The sequence below is a fragment of the Pinus tabuliformis genome, chromosome 9 (assembly GCF_031772625.1).
Source record: "Pinus tabuliformis cultivar Carrire ecotype Pingquan chromosome 9, CPIR1, whole genome shotgun sequence".
Classification (NCBI taxonomy): Eukaryota; Viridiplantae; Streptophyta; class Pinopsida; order Pinales; family Pinaceae; genus Pinus; species Pinus tabuliformis.
This window is the reverse complement of record NC_142307.1, coordinates 1,347,477,164-1,347,501,494: the sequence shown is the minus strand read 5'-3', so window position 1 is coordinate 1,347,501,494 and position 24,331 is coordinate 1,347,477,164. Positions and strand designations below refer to the sequence as shown.

Sequence of the window (24,331 nt, the reverse complement as noted above, 5' to 3'; positions counted from 1 at the left end):
AGGAGGTGAATATGAGAGTGGCATTGGTTCTACGTCATCATCAGTATCTAAAACCAATCCTGTCGCTACCTCATCATATTTTGTTCCTAGAACCACATATGGTTCACAAACATCTATCTCTTCAATTGTTAAAAAAAAGGAGAAAGAAGAAGCAGACAAGTTGTTGGGCAAGTTTCTTCTTTGGAGTGATATTCCTTTCAGCGTTGCAAGGAACAGTCCATTTTTCCAGCCTGCTGCTGATGCTATTGCAATTGTTGGCCCAGAGTTTACAAGGTCCCTTATTATGATGACTTTAGAGGCCGCATTCTTCAAAGTCAAAAGTTTGACTGCACCAAGAGATTGGAGGAGTTTAGGGCATCATGGGCACACACAAGATGCATTGTGATGTCAGATGGTTGGACTGATCAAAAAGGTAGAAGCCTTATAAACTTCTTGGTTGATTGTCCCAAGGGGACAATGTTTATGAAATCAGTTGATACATCTGCACATATCAAAGATGCACAATTATTGTGTGATTTGCTAGATGTGTTTATTTTGGAGGTGGGTCCAGAACATGTTGTCCAAGTCATAACGAACAATGTTGAAAATTATGTTGCTACTGGCAAGATGCTTATGGAGAGGCATCCTACTTTATTTTGGACACTCTGTGCTACACATTGCATTGATTTCATGTTGAAGGAAATAGCAAAATTTCCTTTTGTCAAAAATATTGTTGATTCATCAAAAAGCATTACAAAATGTATATATAATCATGCATATGTGCTTCATTTGATGAGAACATTCACCAACAACAAGGAGTTGGTGTGCCCCACCATTACACAGTTTACCACCAGTTTCATATCTCTTCAATCCCTCTTGAATCCTATGTGGGATGTGAAGAGAATGTTTCTTTCAGATCAATGGCGTACTTTGGCATTTAGCCGCAAACTAGAGGGAGAGGCCATATGCAGATAAGTTTCATACCAGGAAAGCTTCTGGGCGGGAGTGTAGGAGGTATGCAGCATTATTGAACCTTTGGTAAAGGTTCCTCGATTAATTGTTGGTGACAAGCCACAATGGGCTACTTGTATGAGGCCATGGACAGAGCCAAAGAATCCATTCGGACCTACTATGATGATAAGGGAGATGAGGGGTTTTAGAAACAACTCCTCCTATGGGAAGTGATTGATAAACGATGGAACAACACACTCCATCGTCCCATTCATGCTAAACAGATCTACCTGAACCCCGCATTTGCTTACCCCTATGGGTTCTTATTTGATGCTAAAGTCATGGATGGATTCTTCACCTGTGTTCAGAGAATGGTGCCATCTCCATCATAACGTGCAGAAATCTTCAAAGAACTGGAAATATACAGGGTGGCAGGTGGCACATTTAGCTTTGACATGGTTGAGGTTGATAGGAAGACTAAAATGCTAGGTATTTTTTAGTTTGTTTCAAATTTCATTGTCTCTTCAAGTTCATAACTTCATACTTTGCTTCAACTTTCAAATTTCATTTTTTTCTTATGTTTATCTTATTTGTAATTTTGTTGTAGATGCATGATGGAGAAGCTATGGTGCCAGAGTACCCAGTCTGCAAAGGCTTGCCATTCAAGTGCTTAGCCAAACATGTAGCTCTTCAGGATGCAAGCGCAACTGGAGTGTATTTGAAAAAATACACACCAAGAAGCGCAACAGGTTAAAACTTAAAATATTTCAAATTTCCAATTAATTTTTTGAATTCATTAAATAATATATTTTTTATAATTATTATTTTATGACCCTTGTACAAGTTGGAGTCCCAACGACTTAATGACATGGTCTACGTCTACTACAATCTTCGATTGTAGGTGAGGCAACTTGAGAGGACACTTGATATAGAGGCCATCTCATTGGATGGGATTGACACCACTGTTGCATGGAGGGTTGAGGCCGAGAGGCCTCTCATGGAGTCTGTCGCTAATTGGTTAGAGCAAGAAGTAGTGGAGGGGGTAGAGGAGGAGGGGGTGACACCACCTACCTAGTCTACCCCTGTAACTAGTAGAGGACGTGGTCTACCTCCTGTAGCTCCTAGTTCTTCAACTTCTAGAGCACAGCAGAGTCCACTGCCAACTCCACCGCCATCTACATCTAGAGGGAAAGCTATTTCATTTTCTCGCAAGAGGGGCAGAGGAAATCAGTAGTATTAGTTATTTGGTTCATTTCATAGTATATGACATTTCATAGTATATGACATTATGACTCATGATATGAGATACATTATTATATTTTTGTTGATATTTTGACGCTGAGTTGGGACTCAAGACTTACTATTCAGGACATGATTCACTGTTATGTGTGATGTAGCACTAGAAGTGATATTACACATCTTATATATTAGTTCTTTTATCATATTTATGTGTCAATGAATTTATTTTATGTTGTAGATGCATTAGATATTAAAAAAAAAAAAATTGAAAAAAAATGAATACTTTTGTATTTGCCGATTTTTTCCCAACTTTTACTGATTTTTCCCCGAATTTTTCCGATGTTTTCCCCTCGCCAATTTAATCCTAGTCGCGATGTTCGCAACATTGGTCTTTATGACTCAAATTGGCTTACATAAATTTCTTTGACTCCTAGACTTTATGACAAATCCCTAGAAGCACTCAATGGGTGCTTGACCTATAAATAAAATGACCTTGAGCATGAAACCCATGCTATAAAAATAATAATAATAAAATTTATTTTTCTCTTTACATCTAATACATAAAATCATTATTACATTAGACATTATGAAACCAGACCTATTTACATACTTCAACAATAACATTGAGATATTCCAGCTAGTATGTTAAACAACATTGCATACTATCTCCTTGAAACATTTGTCCAACAAATGAAACATACATAGGTTTCTTGAGATCTGATTAGCTAACAGCATCATCAATACCAAGCACTTTCATTACCGATACCCTACTCTTCCAGAGCATTTAGTGTCTAAAAGAATTAGAAACATTAAGCATGCATGGAATAAGCTCCAAAGTCTCAACATGAAATCACAACCAGCAAAAGAGAATAAGAACATCAGATATTAACTACAACATGGAATTAAACAAATTTTATCATCCATGCCTTCAAGGATAAGCAAAAGCGAAAAACATGATGCAAATGAGGCATGACTCACTTCTGAAGGTTCCACTGACATGCATGCTATATCAAATAAAAGAATTTTGCTGCTTCGTTCAGATACACAACCAACCTACACAACACAAAGCCAACAAATAATAAGTTCTGGATGCACTTGAAAACATGAGGTAACAATATTTGATATTATTAATTGACTCAAAATAACCAAGACAACAAAATACTGAGCATGTTTACGTCAACCAGAATTCTTGACACATAACCGTGAAGTAGAGCCAGAATATACACATATATGCCTGTCTAAACTACATGTACAAAGAGGTGATGTGATTTCATCAATATTCACTATTCAAAATTAGGAATTAATAAAACATAGGCATTTCAAGATCAAGATTTTCAAGTTGATTTTAAACAAACACATGCACACCATGCATAGAAGTTAAATTGATGTCCAACTTTATGCCCCAAAAACTGTGATCCAAAAGATATTTAATACAGTACAATAAAAATAGGATAGCTGCAATGCCATTGGAGATGTTGTATGGTATCTCTTGCAGGTATTCTACAACATTATTCGTTCAATTTCGTTGGATCACACCTTCTATTGTTATTAACATGACAAGAATGTACTAAAAGAAGTAGGTCATCCAAAAAATCAAATCTTAAGGTAACAAGTAATAATTAATGATGCACCAATAGCATGACTATAAATAATGAATCAAGACACCGAGGCATTTGTTGAACAAGGTTATAAGTTAAGTTGCAAATTGTTTATATAGGGAGCATATCATAGCCCAGCAAGTTAGCGAGAGTGGTAAGAGTGAATTGAATTTCACGCAGCAAGACTTGGGCTCGATTATTGGAGTTGGTTGCCTTCGTTGCATGCCTCACTCGATGTCCCAACTATTCCCACTTAAACTAGCAGTATTGGCAAGGTTAAACCAAGACTGCTATGTGGCTTAAAGAAATAAATCAAGATACGTCTTAAATGAAGGCCCATGCCTATACAATAAGTCAAGCCACTTCCATGAGGCATGGGAATGACTCTCCAAGCTCAAAAGTTGGTGATAAAACCCTCAATCAATAAAGTGACCTCAAAAATAGAATAAATAAATTTTCCTTGAGGATGCAACATTCCCTTGAATTCTCTCTTGATTTAGCTTGGAGTAATTGAAATAGCCCTTAGGGGCTCTCCTTCACCCATACACTTCCTTACATTTGCCTAAGAAAGATCTATCCTTGCCCCAAGAGTAATGTTATCGAAACAGAACCAATGATCAAACCGAAAAACCCTTTGAACTGGTGACCATTCAGAACCAGAACGAAACCAATTAAAAAAAATCAAAAAACCAGTCAACCAAAAACACGTAGAATATTCAAATTTTAAATAAAAACATATATATTCATGCACATCCATATGAATCCAAAACATTTACACACAAACAAGCAAAAGCTCTCATTTATATAGCATGTAATGGTGCACATAAACCAAAAATACATCAACAAACAGGCTCTAGATGGCCTCTAGCATCCAAAAACTATCATGCTACAACAAATACCTACATATCCTCAAAAACATTGCCTATATTGGGATCTTTGTCATCAATATAACCCTCTAAGCATTAAAATATGCTAGAAAAAATGTGGCATGTCAAGTCAAGATTTTGTTTGACTGATGGGTACATTTTTAATAGGGTCATGATAGAGGAGTTAAACAACCAATGCCACGTACATAGAGGGCTTGGTCTTCCTAATTAAAAACTAGTTCCTTGCCCTCGTACATGACAAAATCCAATGGAAATGTTGCAATCCCCCCAATCCTGAAATCTTGAAAAACTAAGTCTGCTGGATTTTAAGTGAGATCTAAAATTCAACTTTCTCCATATGAAATCCAATGACGTCAGAATTGTTACCCACCACCAGTGGGTGAAACCCATAGGAGAAAATTTTCTCCTAGATTGTCTTTAGCCGGCAGCCAGCAACTCCCAAATAGCTCGATTTGCCACCATCTCCGCCCCCTGAGCTAGCCATTATTTGTTCTCGCCCATTCTTCCATGATCGTATATTTGAAGGTGGGCCTTCCAATCCGAAAGATATGGATTTTAATTAGTAATTGGGTATTTTTGCTTACTTATTATGGACACATTTGGACATGGATTAGTGGGGTGGTTCGACGAAAAGAATGAGCTTGGTCTATACTCTTGTCCCCCTTGTCCAATTTGGTGCTTAGTCTTGTATTCTAGTCCTGTGGAATCTGCTCTATTGGCTACTAGAGTTAGGAGTGCCACTACATGGGAAACCCTCATTTTGGTTGCATGTTCACGCTTCCCAACACCACATACATCACTCCACTCCGCTCATTATAGCCCCTCTCCACATATTTCCCATTTGGGTCCACATTTGTCAATTGGGTCCACAAGGAGTTAGCCTCCCCCTCCCCTCGTCCACACTTTGGGTCGGCCCTAGAACGATGTCCCGGAGGTTGATGTAGCTAAAAACAAAACAAAAAGCATAATTTGGCCACTATCAACAGGAAATGTACCATAAAATGCAAAATATGGCTAGGACATACAAATTTAGCACATGGGAAAAAGCCAACATGAACTCTAATCCCTATCATTATGGCCATCAGCCTGGCTCCTAAGGCCCTTACATGAGCCCCTTGCATCATTAAGGAACCCATGATTGTCCCAAACCCTAGTGGGCAATGAACTGCACAACCTTAAGGTGGTAATCACTGCTATATCTTGCACATCATGTTCTCATTCCCTGGAGCCCTGAGCAGTTGAAAGAAGAAAAAATCAAATCGCATATGAAGACGGGTGGAAAAAAAAAGGTCAGGGTAACTCATGTACCATGATTTCTCCCTCCTTCATCTATACACCCATGTGCAGGCTTCCCCTCATTATTGTTTCCCTCGGACCACGGCATGTGGCTTGGAGCCTCCCCTAATGCCCCCAATCCATTCCATCATTATGTCACATGACACCTACCATTTCAGGGATGTATCACGGACCTATCACTCCCTTGGAGGCTGAAACCTCCTAATAGGGTCCTCAATTAACCTCTTTCTTGTACCTAGGAACACTTGGACATTCTAAAGCCCATTATGGCAGGGCATGCCACTATGAAGTGTCCACTTGGTTCCATGATTTGTAAGCTCATTTGCTCAATTGCACTAATGAACTACTGTATTGGAAGGTGAAGAGATACATGGGATCTTACACAGGATTGCAGGTGGGTCTTCATCTTGGGGTTTGGTCTCCCTATATGGGGTCCAAGCCCTCCAGAGGGTCATATTGCCCGCGAGGTGTGCGTTGAGAGCCATGGGCCTCCACTAGAGCAGAGAGTAGATTGTCATGCCATGGAATCCTTTAGCACCATTAATTGCTCATTCATGTTCCGCTTGTTTGATGATGATGATGCACCTGGACCACCTTGCCCGGCCAACCACACACTTGGCAATTGATCCAAGGCCAAGATGGGGTTTTGTCTCACCATGGAAGAGAAAGGGAGGGCTTGCATCATTGTTCCAGCCCTCGCAGATGGGATACATGCTTGTTTGAATCAATGGGAGACCCATGAGGTTGTTTTTGTGCCCCCACAACCACTTGGGAGCACCACAAGTCATTTGCTTGGAGATCAAAGGGCCATCCCCTTCATTGCTATTTTGGAGCCCTTCCACTCATTTTGGCACATGAGGGACTTCACTAGGCCTTTCAATGGCCCTCCTAGCTATTGTATATATCATTTCGACCGTCTTGAGAGGCTTATTATTCCCATTATGGAGCTATTTGTTGGGCTTGTCACCAAAGTGTTGTTATTTGTACATTATAAAATTATTAAGGGCATCATTAGGCCTAATTAGGCAATTTGAATCCCTTAGAGGATCATATAAATTGATGAGGTTCATTTCATTTCTCATCATCACTCGAACTTGTATCTCTTTGGAGAAAAGAATTTGGACTTGCTATTGTTCGATGAATTGGATATTATTTGATGCATTTTGATGTTTGGATAATTGTTATCTTGTCTTGGAGCTTCACTCTTGTAATTCTAACAGATGGATATAAACTTCTTCTCTTGTAAGTACTCTTTTATGCAAAAAATTCCATGTTTATTGTCTAATGTATTGAAAGATATGTTGACAAGATCAAGAGGGCTACAAAAGAGGTCATTTCTCCTAGACTTGACAATTGCTTTTCATATTCTTTTACTTTTCTTGATTATTAGCTTCTTCTTTTCTTATTATTATGTTGTTCTTATTATCAAACAGCTACCAAAACATGAAGATCAATAATACACAAGGACACAAGATGTAGGCTGCTAGCCAAGGCCAAAACCTCTACTCTTGAGAGGAAAACCAACAAATCTCCTCTTCTTATGGATTCTTCAAATGATGGATTCCAAGACCTCTATACCAAGACCAATACCCTTCCAAGACCAAGTCAGGCCTTCTTGATGATGTGCTTCTTCTATCCAAGTCAAACGAAGTCAAATTTCTTCCAACTGCACAACTTCGACCCCAAACTACAAATTTTTGGCCCCCACTGCATGTCTGAAATTTTCAGCCCCCTGCAACTCGCTACAACTTTGCACATGTGGGAGAATTAAGGTTTCTAGACCTTCCTCCTTCCTTCGCTCGGACTACTTCTTCTTTTATGCCTTATGAGAGATCAAATTGTCCACCTTTCGTCCAATGTCGACCCTTTCCTTTCTCCTTCAGAAATTCAGCATTGATGTTGCAGAAACCCTAGCTTGCCTTCACATGTGTAAGAGAGAGAGCGTAAAAACCCGAAAACTTCAACTTCCTTCTTCCTTCTTCCTTCGCTTGCCTTCTTCTTCTTCTCCTTCGCTTGAATGATGAGTGAATCAGTCAGTGAGTCCATTGGAGGTCGAATAATCTCATATATATAGGCTTCCAAGTAGGACGACATGCCCTAATTACGCTGACTTCTCTGCTACCAGGCCAACTTGGTCTTGGGGAGGTATTTTGACTATTTTAACTCAAAAATAGTTCTTCCGACATGTTACAAAATACTTAATGGGGTCTTTTACATATGACAATGACTCTTTGACTTCTTGACTTAATGAAAAAACCTAGAAGCACTTAATGGGTGCTTTGACCAAAAATAAAATGACCTTAGGCATGAAACCCATGCTATAAATAATAATAATAATAATTTCATTTTCATTTGACAATATATAAGAATCAAGAGTACATATGAAGACCGAAACTAGTTACATATTTCAACATTCCCTCTTAACTAGGGAGGTATTCATAATGGTACATGGACATTCTCATACTGAAGAGATCTCATAACAAGAATCAGATTGGTAAGCCATCTCATAAGCTATTATTTCAGCTTAGCTCATTGCACCTCATCATACCAACCAGTATTGTCACATAGCAACGCCTTGACTAACAGCTCTATTTCTCCACAAAATTAGAGCACAATGTTGGCGAGACAATCACTTATAGACACCATCATCGTTGTCTCTTAAGGAACATACCACATCCAGATGTTCACAAGGTATGTCCTTCTAGGACCATAACTATCTTGGACTAACGCATCCTCAAGGAATTTCCTCTTCAACTACACTTACCTATTGGATGCCCTACCTCATCCTCAAAGAGTATTGAAAACCAGGTGCTTACCCAATCCTCCATTCTTTCTTCACAAAGAGAGGAAAAGAACGATTTGTCTATCTCTCCATCTCAACTAGGGATGGAGATATCAACCAATGCAAGCTTGTCTCTCAAATACACAAACTTCTTATGAGGAAGAGATTTTGTCAAAATATAAGCTACTTGCTCATCGGTGGAGATATATTGTAGCTGCAACACCCCATCTTGCACCAATTTTCATATGTAATGATACGTGTTGTTTATGTGCTTCGTCTTTCCATGGAATACAAGTCTTCAAATAACCTAATGCAGCTGGTGTTGTCACAATGTATAACAGTAGGGTCCATCAGTCCTTCAAACTAATCGGATAATAGCTTCCTCAACCAGACGAATTCTCTGGTAACTTCACATGTTGCAATGTATTCAACTTCAGCGTTACTCAAAGAAATTGACTCTTTCTTTCTACTCATCCATGAGATGATACAAGATCCCAAGCTAAAACATCCTCGGTAGTGCTCCTTCCATCTGTCTCACTACTTCCCCAACCAAATTTTGTATATCCTACCAATTGGATATCGTTCTTTCTATCATACTTCAGGCAGTAATGTATTGTTCCTTGCAGATATCTCAGTATATGCTTGGTTGTTACCGAGTGGTCATGTCTAGGCTCTATCTGAAATTGATTGGGAATATTCACTACAAAGCAAATGTTTGGTCGAGTGTTCACAAGATACATCAGAGAGCCAACCAATTGTCTATAACTTGTGGGATCCACAAGGCCTAAATCATAACTGACCTCTTCAAATTTCTAATAAGGGGGGTTGTCATAGGTTTGCAGTCCATCATGCCAAACCTTTGCAACATCTTAATCACATACTTTCCTTGACCTAGATATATTTCACCAAGTCTCTGTCAAACTTCCAATCCCAAGTAATAGTGCATCAGCCCTACATACTTCATATCGAATTATGTTGCCAATTGTCTCTTGCATTCTTGAATATGATCTTCCATACCGATTATGAGAATATCATCCACATATAGAAGAATGATCACTAGTTCATCCTTCACTATCTTGATATAAAGGTTTGGATCAGCAAACTCTTTGAAAAGCCCAATCTTTGTAGATATGTGTCCATCCTAGCATACCAAGCTCTAGGGGCTTGCTTAAGGTGATAAAGTGCCTTCTTCAACCTGCAGACATTAGTTTCTCTATCATGTACTTCAAATCCCAAGGGTTCGTTCGACATAGACTTCTTGATCAATGGTACCGTTCAAGAACGTTGTTTTGACATCCATTTGATGGATGTTCCATCCCATAGATGTTGCCAAAGAGACCAACGATCTTATAGTTGTCTATCTAGTTGTAAGTGCAAAGGTTGTTGGAAACATTGAGAGGGGGGTGAACCAATATTTCTTTTATAATTGTTACTTTACGAGTTTAGATCACTTAGATAAAACACAAAATGAACAACAACAAGATAAATGATTTTATTAATGAGAAATTAGCGAGATCTCCAATCCTCTTTACAACATATCAAGTATAATAATGTTTAGGGCTCAAACCTTAGATCAAGACACCAATCTCCAATCCACCAAGCTCCAACCTGTACTTTGCCAAACACCGACTTGGACTTCATGAGGCTCCAACCTCTAAGGCTCCAACCCTCTCATTGGTACAAGCTCCAACCTGAACTTCTTGAGGACTCCTATCCTTTAGGGTTCCATCCCTATGCTTCAATTCTTCAAGATAAAATCAATGGTTCTTCAAGGCTTCCAATGTCTTCTGCAACAAGCCCAGCAGTATCTTCAAGTTCCCCTTCAACAATGCCCTCAAAATAATCTTAAAGATACTTTATTCATCAATGACAACTTTATTAATTGTAAAAGGTGTCTTCACTATTCTTCATGTCACTCAAGAAGTCTTCCACAAGGCTACTCCACGAGGGCTTCAACAAAGCTCATTCTACATAGATAATTCCTTCAAGATTGCCTTCAATGGTACTCCAACACAACTACTTCAAAGGTGTACAATATGTCTTCTCCAAACAAGTCTTCAAGTATGTTGGAAAAAGTAACTATGTTTGGTCTTCAATAATGTACTTGAGTCATCATGTAATGTACTTGTCAAAAGAATAAAGAAAAGAAATTTTATTATTATTATTGTGACTTATTAAAGTGTGGGTTTCATGCTTGGGTCACCATCTTTTAGGTCAAAGTCCCCATTGAAGACTTCTAGGATTTACTGTGAGTCTATAGACTTATTGTACATTAAAAGAGACCCTTCTTGGCTTTCAAATCATATAAAAGGGTTAAGTATTGAGTCAAATATGAATTATGTAACCTCCACTCCATGTCGGGCTAAGGATATGTCAAGTTGGCCTAAGGACCCTATTCGACCCCACAAGAAGCCTATAAAAGAAAGCGAGTATGGGGAAGTCTAAGTAGACAAGGAAAATCGAAATTTTGGTGTCTCTCTCTCCCTGTTTCGTGTCCTGGATTGAGAGATCAAAGTCTTCCAACCTTCACAGTTGTTGGATGCTGCCAGTTGTCATAAGTTGCTGCATAGTCGAAGTTGTTGGGAAGAGGTTGAAATTCTTGGAGGTTGACTTGGTGTTGAAGAAAGGTCTTGTCTTGGTCTAGGATGAAGAGTCTCAATTCATACTATTGAAAGGAAGAATTATCTTGACTGGATTTTCCCCTAGAGAGGGGTTTTTCCCTAGCATGTCCCTAAATCTGGTCTCTATTGCTTTATGTGTTGTTGCTTTTGGTAATTACTTGATGAACTGGAGAAAGAAGACATAAAGAATTGTAATAATAAGAAACATCACAAGTAATTATCAAAATCAAGAAAACCTTTACTGCCTTTCTGATTTTCCAAAATGGTATCAGAGCTTTGGTGAAAAAGGAGGAAAAAGGCAGATTCATTCAGAGGCACCATCTCAGGGAAGGAATCTATTATATTCAAGGAAGATGTCTAACTCAATCAAGGCTGAGAACAAACTTGAAGGAGCATCTAACTTCAGATCCTGGAAGAAGAGGATTGACCTAATCCTCGAAAAGAACAAGGTGTTGGATTTGGTAAAAGGAAAGGTTAAGAAGCCTACTAAAGAAGGCAGTGATGCTGACAAAGCAAAATTTAGAAATTTAGAATTGGTGGCTATGACTCTGACGGTAGAAGGGATAAAAGTCAATCTTGTACCATTCATAGCTAACATTGATCATGCACCGGAGATGTTTGAAGCCTTGTCTAAGTTGTTCACAATTAAGAACATTGGTCAAGTAGCAAGTTTGAAGAATGAGCTAAGGACTACGAAGATGACCAAAGAAGATATTGTGGCAACTTTCTTTGTGACAATAGCTAGACTCAGGGATGATCTCTTGGCCATCGATGAGATTGTTCCGGACAAAGAACTAGTGATCACTGCTCTATTAGGATTGCCACCTTCTTGGGGTGCATTTGTTGCAGGTCTCAACAGTTGGAAGGTAGCTCCCACCTTTGAAGAATTATGGACCGACTATAGTCAAGAAGAATTAAGGACCTCAATGGTTACAAATCCTGAAGGAGTATCAAATGCCTATGTTGCTCATCATAAGGAAAGAGATCGGAGGGACTGAGGAAGAAAGTTTACATGTCCAAAATAGAGTGCTATCAATATCATAAGAAGGGTCACTAAAAAAGTGATTGTCCCAAGAATCCAAAGAATAAGAAGAGAGGAAGAGATCAAGCCAACCTTGCTATAGAAGGAGACTCAAAGAAAGTCAAGCCCGAAGAAACTGACATTAGGGATTTACACTATTAAGTTCTTCGCTTGTAGCTTTACATATCTTGTTTATATGTTTTAGAATTTATAGGTTTTTAACACATTTTGGAAAAGACATTTTTTGTATTATTTTAAGTTTGTAGGTTTCCCTCAAGCTTTGGAGGGAGCCCTCAACCACTCCCAAAGATAAGTATTTCATGTATTTTTAGTCTTGGATTCATGTACTCATTTAGTTGTGATTATATTAAATACTAATTACCTTTCTCCCTCCGTTTTCTTGATTAGGAAAAACATCTGCAAGGAGCATCTCTCAAGACAAGGTTAGTCAAGAAACAAAGGTATGCTTTGAATACAGTGATTGAAAGGATTATTCATTTGATGATCTATTACTAACTATATTATGACTAGCTATATTGAATCTTAATGATTCTTGTTTGGGTGATTCATCTCTTGATAAATCTACCCACCCCACTCTTATTCTTGATTGACTATGTAGAACCCTAGACAGGTTCTGGAAAGCCCTCACCGAAGGGTATGCTATTGTGAATATCTAAAATCTTAAAAGTTGATTAGGGATATTGTGAAATGCCAGTTGAAGTTTTTATTGATGATGTCATGTTTGGGATTTTGGTATGATCGGGAAATCCTAACTTGTTAGGGTTGAGTGATAAGGTCTAAAATCCCAGAACCTTTGGATTTTTTGGAAATGTAGGGTTTGCTATGTTTCTACATTGGAACCCTAGCACATTAGGGTTTGGTGGAATGTGTGTTCTACATTGGAACCCTAGCTCATTAAGGTTTGGTGGAATGAGTGAGAAAGACCCTTATATTGTCTTAGAATTGATTTACTTGGTATGTGTGTATTTGTCTAATCAACCCTAGTGCAATCAAGATGATTGTGAGTGTAACTCTTATTGATATTTGTAAAGTTAGATTTGACTAACACATTATATGAAATGTATGATGACAAAATCTAGGCTTATATGGATATGTCCTTTTTGGTCGAATCCCTAGCTTAGTCTAGATTAGATGTATTAATATTGTTGGACATATGATATGCTTATGAAAGATTATGAATTCCTAGTTTTGTGTGTTGACCTAGTCATTCATGGTCATGAGTTTTAGGATTTAATGGAAATCCTTGTCTGAGATTCTAGGATGATGATGTTTGGAAATCTAGGGTTTTGTAGCTAAAACCTAGTGAAGTTAAACTATTTAGTCTATATGATATAACAATCTGAAACCTATTAAGTGATTGTTGAATATGAAAATTCTAGGGTTTTGGAGTTAAACCTTAGTCAAAAGAAAAGTCTCTAAAATACGATGGTTTGAGATCTATGTAAGAATGGTGAATTTGTGAAAATAGAATTCTAGGGTTTTGGAGTTAAACCTTGGTCGAAGAAGAAACCTCAAACCTCTTATGTATGATGACTATATGATAATTTGAGATTTCTAAGCAATTGTTGAAATTTGAATTTTTTAGTTGAGATTGATGATTGAACGGAAAATTTAAGGGTTTGCAACTAACCCTAGTAGTAGTTGGTCATGTTGATGACTGATTGATGATTGATTCAAATCTAGGGTTTGAAACTAACCTAGTGGAAGTTGGTCAAGTTAATGACTAAGTTGTGATTGAATTTGATTGATTTGTTTGTATGAAATCTAGAAATTATATGAATCCCTAGTGAGAAGTCTAACATATGTATTTTGAAAGGTTGTTAGATGTTTTTGTATATCTATATTTGCGTGAATTATTTCTCGGGTTTGCTATATGTTGTAGTAAGGTATGTCATGCCTTTGGAAGACACATTGAAGCCCTAGATGGAGGGAATATCATTATGAAGTAGTCTAGGGTGTATAACAAAGTCCCTAGCAAGATGTTGGAGAGTATATGTCTCTCATTTGTAATTGAGTTTCGGTGTCTGCTATAAATATGAAATACTTCTGTAATTCTGATATGGCTAACATCATGCTTCTATAGATTGGGTTGTACTTGCTATTGAAGTTGTGCTAGTACACAAATCTTCAACTTGGTAAAGATGCATGTTGATATGATAAGCATGATGAGGATGATGATAACTCTGATGAAATGGTTGGAAGCCTCGAAAGATTCTCCGATATTGAAAGGAACAAGCTGATCTCCCAGAGGAAGCATTAATAGAAGAGATCTCCCTAAGATTAAGAGGGAGTCAGGATAAAGAGGTGCTTCCTGGTTGACAAGGCAGGGCATAGCTTGGTATTAATTGAAAAATGAATTTCGAAGGATATGTTGTTGTATGGGAAATAAGAAGGAAAATGTATGATTAAGGAATCGTCTGTTAAAGATTCAGTTGATAGTCCTACCATGAAAAGTTGAGGAACAACATCAAGTTGCCTGGAAGACCCCAGAGGTTTGTATTTGATTATGTACATGTGAAAGTATATTATTGATTGTGGTTGTGTTTGTATAGGTAAATCTCTCTAAGGATTTGATAGCATGTTGGTTACCAATCAGTTTGATTGGGAGAGATTGATCATTCTTGATCTGTTGGATCAAGAGGTATTGAGGCTTTGTGAGTGAAGCATTACATCAGAGGACATATGGTCAGCACATTTTGTTGATGTCTAGAAGTTGGAAAGGTGGTGTTGATTATTGAGATATGTTTTGGGTACACACCTGGATTTTTGGGTTGATGGTTAGCAAGTAAGCCTGAGGGTACCTAAAGGGGCTAAAAGCTTGAGTCCATCTTAGTGCCACCTGGATAGACTGCCTTGGTCAGGAATCTAGTCCATGGCATTGCGGTGCCTAAACTATTTTGTGACTGCTTCGATAGATTGCCCTGGTCAGGAATCTAGTCCATGGGATTGTGGTGCCTAAAGTTCTTCATGGCTCATATAGTTTGAGATCTTCCATTGTATTTCTACATTATGAACACCTCCTTACTTAAGAGGGAGTGCTGGACAAAGTAACTATGTTCAGTTTTCAAAATGTACTTGAGTCATCATGTAATGTACTTGTCAAAAGAATAAATAAAAGGACTTTTATTATTATTATTGTGACTTATTAAAGCATGGGTTTCATGCTTGGGCCACCATGTTTTAAGTCAAAGTCCCCATTGAGGACTTCTGGGATTTATTCTGAGTCTATAGAAATATTGTACATTAAAAGAGACCCTTCTTGGGCTTTTAAATCGTGTAAAAAGGTTAAGTATTGAGTCAAATATGAATTGTGTAACCTCCACACCATGTCAGCATAAGGGATTGTCAAGTCAGCCTAAGGACCCTATTCGACACAGGAAGAAGCCTATAAAAGGAAGCACATTGAATTCATTTGGAGAATCATTGTCTCATCAAGTTTGAATGCTCTTGTAACTAGGCAGAAGTGCGAAATTCTCTTGTTGTTGGGCAGAAGTGCGAAGTTCTCTTATAGCTGGGAAAGTTTGTTACTGGGAAGCCGAAGTGACTACGAATTTGGGGAAGTCTAAGGAGACAAGGAAAATCGAAATTTTGGTGTCCCTCTCTCTCTGTCTTGTGTCATCGATTGGGAGATCGAAGTCTTCGAACCTTCACAGTTGTCGAAAGTTGTCAGTTGTCGTAAGTTGTTGCATAGTCGAAGTTGTTGAGAAGAGGTCGAAATTCTGGGAGGCTGACTTAGTGTGGAGGAAAGGTCTTGTCTTGGTCTAGGGTGAAGAGTCTCAAAGCATACTATTGAAAGGAAGAATTATCTTGACTGAGTTTTCCCCTCGAGGGGGGTTTTGCCCTGGCATGTGCCTACATCTAGTGTTTATTTTGTATATGTTGTTGCTTTTGGTAATTGCTTGATGAACTAAAGAAAGAAGATATAAAGAATTGTAATAATAAGAAACATCACAAGTAATTATCAAGATCAAGAAATATTTACTGCCTTTCTGATTTCCCGACAAAGTATTCTTCAAGGGGTGCTCCAAGCTTCAAAACTGATCTTCAAAATGGTCTCCAATAAGCTGCTTAAGAGGTATTTCAACAAGTCACAATGCTCCAACAAAGTATCTTCAAGGGGTGCTTCCAAAGACCGCTTCAAAGGTTATTACTAGATTTTCCACAAGATTTATCTCAATTCATAGGCTTCCTCAAGTGCTAGACCAAAATCTGCTTCAAGAACTTAATTCAAAAGTGTGCTTCAATTCTCCACTCCTAAGGGCTTGCTCAAACAATGCTCCAAGTTTGCTACAATTCAATTATCAACCCAATAGATGCTCCAAGTTTGCAACAAGGAAGTGACTCTTCAATCAATTCTTCTGGAAGCTATTTCAACAAGAATTTTATGTTTCCAGGTGATGTCTTCAATAGTGTTTTCCGAGTATCATCAGGTCCTCCAACAACTCCTCGAGCAACAGTCTATGAACCAGCTCCAAAGAGGACTTCAAACTCTGTAACGGATATGAGAATATCTACTCCAAAAAGGTTTTAGGAGGTTGCTATACAAATGTCTCCAAGTCTACTCAAACGTATGTCTTTAGGTATGCTCATATATACCTCACATAACTCCCTAAGTCTGTACAATAGATCAATCTCAACCAACCTCAAGTGTTCTTCAAGATACCCTCAAGCTTCTCGGCCTGCCAAATATGGTAATCATGCCCAGAAATGCTAGAGCTCCCTTCCTCAGTGAAGGAGTGTAGTTGGCTTCTTGGATGATAGGAACTCAACCACTGTATAACACAGAACAAGACCCCTTTCAAGAATTTGATATTCGATCTGCTTCAATGACTAGAACTCAGCCTCCAAATAGAAAGATATTCTCTGCCCAATTAGAACATAAACTCTAGCATATGTACTGATAGTATTGTTGATTTTTGGTAGCATCGGATGTGCTCTAACATTGAAATTTGGTGGAGAGGCTAAGGCACATGAGATCTCCAAGATCTAGAAATCGTTTGGAGAAATTCCACCCCGATAAGGAGTTATTAAAATAATTAATATTTTAATGCATTCCTTAGGAAAATAAAATATTAATGGGTATTAATAAAGATAAGAGTGAGAAGCTTCTAAGAGATGAGGATCAAGTCTGTTTTAATCTTAGTCATTGATTAGAGACCTAATCTCAGTCGTTGATTCATCAACAATAAAAGTATAAGAGAAGACTTGAGGATCATTTGGAGAGACACCGACAGATACTCAATATCTCAAGGAAAATTGATTCTCAAGAGAAGGAGATCTATTTCAGAGGGAGAGTTGCAGGGTGGAGGAAGAGGAGGGCATCAGCCGCAGTCAGTGGTTGAGGAGGAGGTGAAGCAGGGACATTGAGAGACAGCACAGAGGGAGACGCAGTCCAGGGGAGACATAGCCCTCACGTAGGCTGATGCAGAGGGACATAGATCCATTCAGAGCCATGCTAAGCCACTCAAAGTGACGTAGACGGGACGCAAAAGTGGGAGAAGGGTCTCCAAAGTGTCAGAAAGTCTCCAGGGGAAAGTCTCAGGTGTTTTCTCTCAGTTTCTATGTAAAATCATTCCTTGTAAAAGCGATTGTTGCTGAAGATTAATAAAACCCTCATCTGCTGCATCGGTTTTCCCACATTGGGCTTTTCGGGAACAATTGTCCAAAAACAACTGTGTTGATGTGATTGGTTCTTGTGTATGTATTTTCTCTATGTAATTATGTGATAACTGCAGTAGAATTTATTTTAATATTTGTTGAAGGGATTTCGTAAATAACTTATTGTGAAGAATAAGTGAAATAAATCAGTGGCTGCAGTAGAATTTCAGGTTAGAAATTTTCACATGGTATTAGGGCAGAGATCCGGCGACAGGAGAAAAGAATCGGCTATGGGTCAAGAGCATGATGCAAAGGCATCAACTCAAAGGGACTCAGTCAGATTTCCAGAAGAAGGCACAAGGAACATGGATCACGATTATTCTATGTTAGCTTCCAGATTGGAAGAAGAAGTTGCTTGCCTAGCAAGCTATGCCTCCTCTGAGGTTTGGTATATAGATAGTGGAGCCTCCTCGCATATGACAAGAATTGGAGAATGTCTTTCAGATTATCAGGAAGAAAGAATGAATTTTCATATCACCATGTGAAATAAGGCAACGTCTACCCCAATAGGAAGAGGTATTGTAGTCTTTCAAACCGAAGCAGGAGAGTGACTTCAAGCAGCCAATGTGTTGTATGTGCTAGGATTGGGGATGAACTTACTCTTCGTATCTCAACTTCAAAACAAGGGCTATGACATTTTCTTCATTAAGGAGAAAGTATATGTCAAACACCCGAGTTGGAAAATGAAGGCCCAGATTGGAATCAGAAGTAACAGGTTGTATAGATTACAGCTAGAATCACCAGTGGCACTGATAAGCAACAATGGAGATAAAGATTTGAATGAACTATGGCACAGGAGGATGGGACACTTACACCATGGGGCTCTGAGAATTCTCAGGAAAACAGTATCAGGAGTTCCAAAACCAAGTACCAAACGAGATGATGTATGCAAGGGGTGCACTTTGGGCAAGTATGCCAAAGTAGTGTTTTCCAGAAGTAACAATAGAGCTAAGAGTGTTCTAGGATTGATACACTCAGATATCTGTGGACCAATGTCCACAAAAGCTCTTAGTGGTGCCGAATACTTCATCACCTTCATTGATGACCATTCCAGGAAGACTTGGATCTACTTTCTGAAAACTAGGAATGAGCTTTTTGGTCAATTCAAAGAGCTCAAGGCTCTTGTGGAGAATCTGACAGGAAAGAAGATAAAAGTGTTGCGCTCAGACAATGGTGGAGAGTATGTTGACAAGGACTTCACCGATTTTTGCACTAGGGAAGGCATCAGAAGAGAGTGGACAACTCCCTACAATCCGAAGCAGAATGGAGTAGCAGAAAGGAAAAACAAGACTATTATGGAAGCAGTTAGGGCAATGTTGTATGATCAGGATATGCCCAAATTTTTGTGCGCAGAAGCATGCAACACTGTAGTTTATGTCTATAACAGGACTCCACACAAGGCATTGGGCAAGATCACTCCGGAAAGGGTCTTCACCGAGAAGACACTTGAAGTCAATCATTTTAAGATATTTGGGAGTTTAGCGTATTGTCGTATACCCGAAGAAAAGAGAAAGAAATTAGATCAAACTGCTGAGAAAGGATATGTTGTGGGATATAGTGAGAATGCTAAGACATATAGTGTCTATCTTCCAAGGAGTAAGAAGGTAGTAGTTCAGCGAGATGTAAAGTTCATGGAGGACAAAGCTTTCAGGAAATCCCGAGAAATGCCTTCCAAGTAGTCAAAAGACGATCCGTTGGTCCAACCACTTCGACCAGCAGAAACTAGTACTAGGAATTCTCCTAAAGGCGAAGCTTCAGAATAGGAGGAATCTCAGGAAGAGGAAGAGTCGATAAATGTACCCACTACCAGTGGAAGAATGAGTCGGGAACTCCGACAAATTCTACGAGATGCAGAGGACTTCATTGGTGCACCATGGAATGATAAAAGGGAGCAAAGACAGCCAGACAAATACCAGGCCCTAGTAGCTCAGGTTGGGGAACCTTCTACCTTTCAGGTGGCCGTTTAGCATCAGGTATGGGTAGATGCTATGGTGGAGGAATATAGTTCTATAATGGCCAATGATGTCTGGGAAGTGGTAACTAGGCCTCACGACAAGTCAGTGGTAGGTTTGAGATGGATCTACAAAGTCAAATATGCTGCAGACGACAGTGTGGAGAAATACAAAGCCAGGTTTGTGGCTCAGGGGTATGTTCAGAAGGAAGGAATAGACTACAAAGAAACCTTCACCCCAGTAGCCAGGTATTACTTCTATTAGAACCGTGATATCTCTTGTAGCACAGATGGGATGGGAGATTCACAAGATGGATGTCAAGACGACATTCTTAAACGAGGTAATAGAAGAGGAAGTATACATTGAACAGCCAGAGTGTTTTGAGACACAAGAGAAGAAATTCCATGTATGTAGGTTAAAGAAAGCCTTGCATGGGCTTAAACAAGCACCTAGAGCATGCTACGATCAAATTGATGGCTACTTGCGGAAGATGGGGTTCGTCAAGAGTGACGCAGATCCTAATCTCTACTATCTTGTCGTAGAGAATGAGCCTCTAATCCTAGTGTTCTATGTGGATGATCTTTTCCTGACAGAATGATCCAGGCTCATCAAAGACTGCAAGAAGAACCTAGCCACAGAATTCGACATGAAGGATTTGAGACAGATGCATTATTTCCTGGCGTTGGAAGTTTGGTAGCAAAAGGGTGAGATCTTCCTTAGACAAGGGAGATATGCTATAGAGATCTTGAAGAGATTCAGGATGCACGATTGTAGACCTATGGCTACTCCAATGATCACCAACTGGAAGAATATTGATGCATCAGAAGATAAAGACGTTGATCCCACCTTGTACAGGAAACTTATAGGGTCCCTGATATATCTGGTCAATACGAGGCTGGACATTTGTTACATTGTCAACACCCTCAGTCAGTTCACAGTGGAACCCAAGAGGGTGCATTAGACAGCAACCAAACATGTTCTCAGATATATACAAGGAACAGTCAAGCATGGACTATCGTACACCCAAGGCAATGACATCAGGCTGAGTGGGTTCACTGACGCAGATTGGGTTGGATGTTCAGTAGATCGGAAAAGTACAACTGGGTATTGTTTCAACATTGGATCAGGAATGACCTCTTAGTGTAGTAGGAAACAGAAATCCGTGGCTCTGAGCTTAGCTGAAGCATAATATATGGCAGCTAGCACAACTTCGTGTGAAGCCATATGGCTTAGGAAATTGCTTGTGAATCTATTTAGGGTAAGGATGGAAGTGACCAGGATTTTGTGTGATAATCAGAGTTGCATCAAGCTCTTTGAGAATCCAGTATTTCATGATCGGTCGAAGCACATTGATATCAGGTGTCACTTTGTCAGAGACTGTGTCCAATGAGGGGCAGTACAATTGAGGTACACTCCTATAGGAGAACAAGTGGCAGACATCCTCACCAAGGCTCTGGGAAGAACAAAGTTTGTTTATTTCAAGGAAAATATGGGGATGGTGAAGAATCCATTTCAGTAGCAATAATGGATAAGTGTCATGAGTTGCAGTGGCAGTGCTATGGGCAGCATGATGAAGCATGTTGAGAGGGAGCTGCAATAGAGATGTAGCAGTAGCAGTGGCAATGTCATGGGAAGCGGTACAAGAAGTAGCATTGCAGTGGATGTGGGGCAACAGGTCTAGCATCAGCCCAGAAGACCGATGCAGAGGATCAGTGTGATGCTTCTATGGTGAAGCATTACTAGAACACATTCCTCGCTAAGAGGGAGTGTTGATTTTTGGTAGCATCGGATGTGCTATAGCCTTGAAATTTGGTGGAAAGGCTAAGGCACATGAGATCTCCAAGACCCAGAATCGTTTGGAGAAATTCCACCCGGATGAGGAGTTATTAAAATAATTAATATTTTAATGGGTTCCTTAGGAAAATAAAAATATTAATGGGTATTAATAAGGATAAGGGTGAGAAGCTTCTAAGAGACGAGGATCAAGTCTATTTTAATCTTAGTCGTTGATTAAAGACTTAATCTCGGTCATTGATTCATCAACAGGAAAAGTATAAGAGAAGACATGAGGATCATTTGGAGACACACAGGTAGATACTCAGTATCTCAAGGAAAATCGATTCCCAAGAGAAGGAGATCGATTTCAAAGGGAGAGTTGCAGGGTGGTGGAAGAGGAGGGCATAAGCAGCAGTCAGTGACTGAGGAGGAGGTGACGCAGGGACATTTAGAGACAGCACAGAGGGAGACGCATTCTAGGGGAGATGTAGCCCTCATGCAAGCTAACGCAGAGGGACGCAGAGCCATTTAGAGCCACGCAGAGTGAAGCAGACGTGACGCAGAAGTGGGAGAAGGGTCTCCAAAGTGTCAGAAAGTCTCCAGGGGAAAGTCTCAGGTGTTTTCTCTCAGTTTCTATGTAAAATCATTCCTTGTAAAAGTGATTGTTGCTGAAGATTAATAAAACCCTCATCTGCTACACCGGTTTTCCCATATTGGGGTTTTTTGGGGACAATTGTCCAAAAACAACTATGTTGATGTGATTGGTTCTTGTGTATGTATTATCTCTATGTAATTATGTGATAACTGAAGTAGAATTTATTTTAATATTTGCTGGAGGGATTTCCTAAATAACTTATTGTGAAGAATAAGTAGGTGAAATAAATCAATTGCTGCAGTAGAATTTCAGGTTAGAAATTTTCACAAGTATCTCGGCCCACTGAAATAGATATTAGTGCTGAAGCAGCTCGGCCTTCTTGGGGAATAAATCGAATGCCTCACACCTGCAAATCAATGTAACTCTGGCAATAAGTTTTTCTTCGGCACTTGGGGACTAAGATCCATAGATGAGAAGATCGATTTGCTTCAGAAGACAATACTCGCATATGTTTCAGACATTTGTGGTTGAATAACCTCAAAGAATTTTTTTTTTGCATTGTATCTCCAATTATTGCTTGATTCAATCGGAAAAATTGTGTTTTCATCGATTGATCCCACGTCATGTATATATATACGCATTTGCAAGGTTGAAACGACATATGGAGGAGTCGACTTGTTATTGCTTGAAGTCAATGAGAAGACATATAAAATTTGTCTCTCATAAATTTTATAATGCGTAGAAATGAGGTAATGGTATGATTTATTTAATTAAAAACTTTTATTAAATTAATTGCTTTAATTTAAAAACTTTTTATGAAATTATTTGTTTTAATATAAAGTTAAATTAATAAATTTGTTATAGTGTAAAGTTAAGGGTTGAGAGATATTTTAGGATAGCTTTTAGGGTTTTATGATTTAGGGTTAGATTTTTAGAATTTAGGAATTAAGGTTAGGATTTTAGAGTTACAGTTTGGCTAGGGTTTTTTGAATTAGGATAGGGTTTAGAGTAAGGGTTTGGCTAGGGTTTTCTTAGAATTAGGGTTAGGGTTTTGGCATTATTAGGTATTCCAAGAGATTAGGGTTAGGGCATTATTAGGGTTTTCCCATCTTCAACAATGCCATATTGACATCAATGACAACTTTATCTAGCAATCTCCCCCTTTGTCATTGATGGCAATATTCTCGCCATTTCAGCATTCTCTACCCCTTTGACATCAATGACAAATGGGTTGTCCGACATTGCCTTTTTCATCAAGTGTTTCCCCTATCATACTTTTTCTTGTTATGTTGCTCCCCCTGTCATCCTGCTTTCTTTCTTTTTGGCAATATGGTACAAGAGATATCTTTGTGTTTCTTCATGATAAACTAGCTCCCTCTTCCCGCATAAACTCCTCTTGTTCTTCTTTTTTGCTTATGGAACCCAAGACAAGAAAGATTGTTACCTTGTCATCAAGTGATTCAACTATGGTCTATCAGATGAGTAGTGGGGACAAAGAATCATGTTCTTAAATGGAGTTATTCCCCCTAAGTCTTTTCATGTTATCATGGAAAGGAATGAAGTAGATGATGTCTATACGCAGGAGAGAGACCAATGTGTCAAACAAGATTTTCTACAAGATTTATGAGAGTTGATCCATCACGATTGTCCATGTGTGACTCATCAAGGATTTCATAGGGCTCTTCACGGACAGCCTTTGCAAGAGTGGTCAAGAATCACAAGCTCCCCCTAACAGTATGCATGGTCTCCTCTTTGGCAGAATTTCATCATTGAAACTTGGAATATCATATCTGCCAGAGATGTACTTATTAGATTAACAAAATGAGTTGATGCCTTGAGTGTCCAAGACACTTTTTGATCCAATTTGCTTTCTTCTCCATACTTGTGTAACTTTCTCTTCTTGCTTGGTAGTCATGGTTTTAGCTTGTTTAGGAACCAAAGTCAAGTTACAATCA

General features: G+C 38.9%; 1 protein-coding gene across 2 annotated transcripts in view; it reads right to left on the bottom strand.

Annotated features, from left to right (window-relative positions):
* LOC149153498 (uncharacterized) overlaps window positions 1–24,331 on the bottom strand; it is a 425,412-nt gene that overhangs the window by 262,255 nt on the left and 138,826 nt on the right. For both annotated transcript variants that reach the window (XM_089441366.1, XM_089441367.1), the window contains one exon: window positions 3,148–3,222. In XM_089441366.1, coding sequence (XP_089297492.1) covers window positions 3,148–3,222 — 75 coding nt within the window. The remainder of the gene's footprint in view (window positions 1–3,147; window positions 3,223–24,331) is intronic.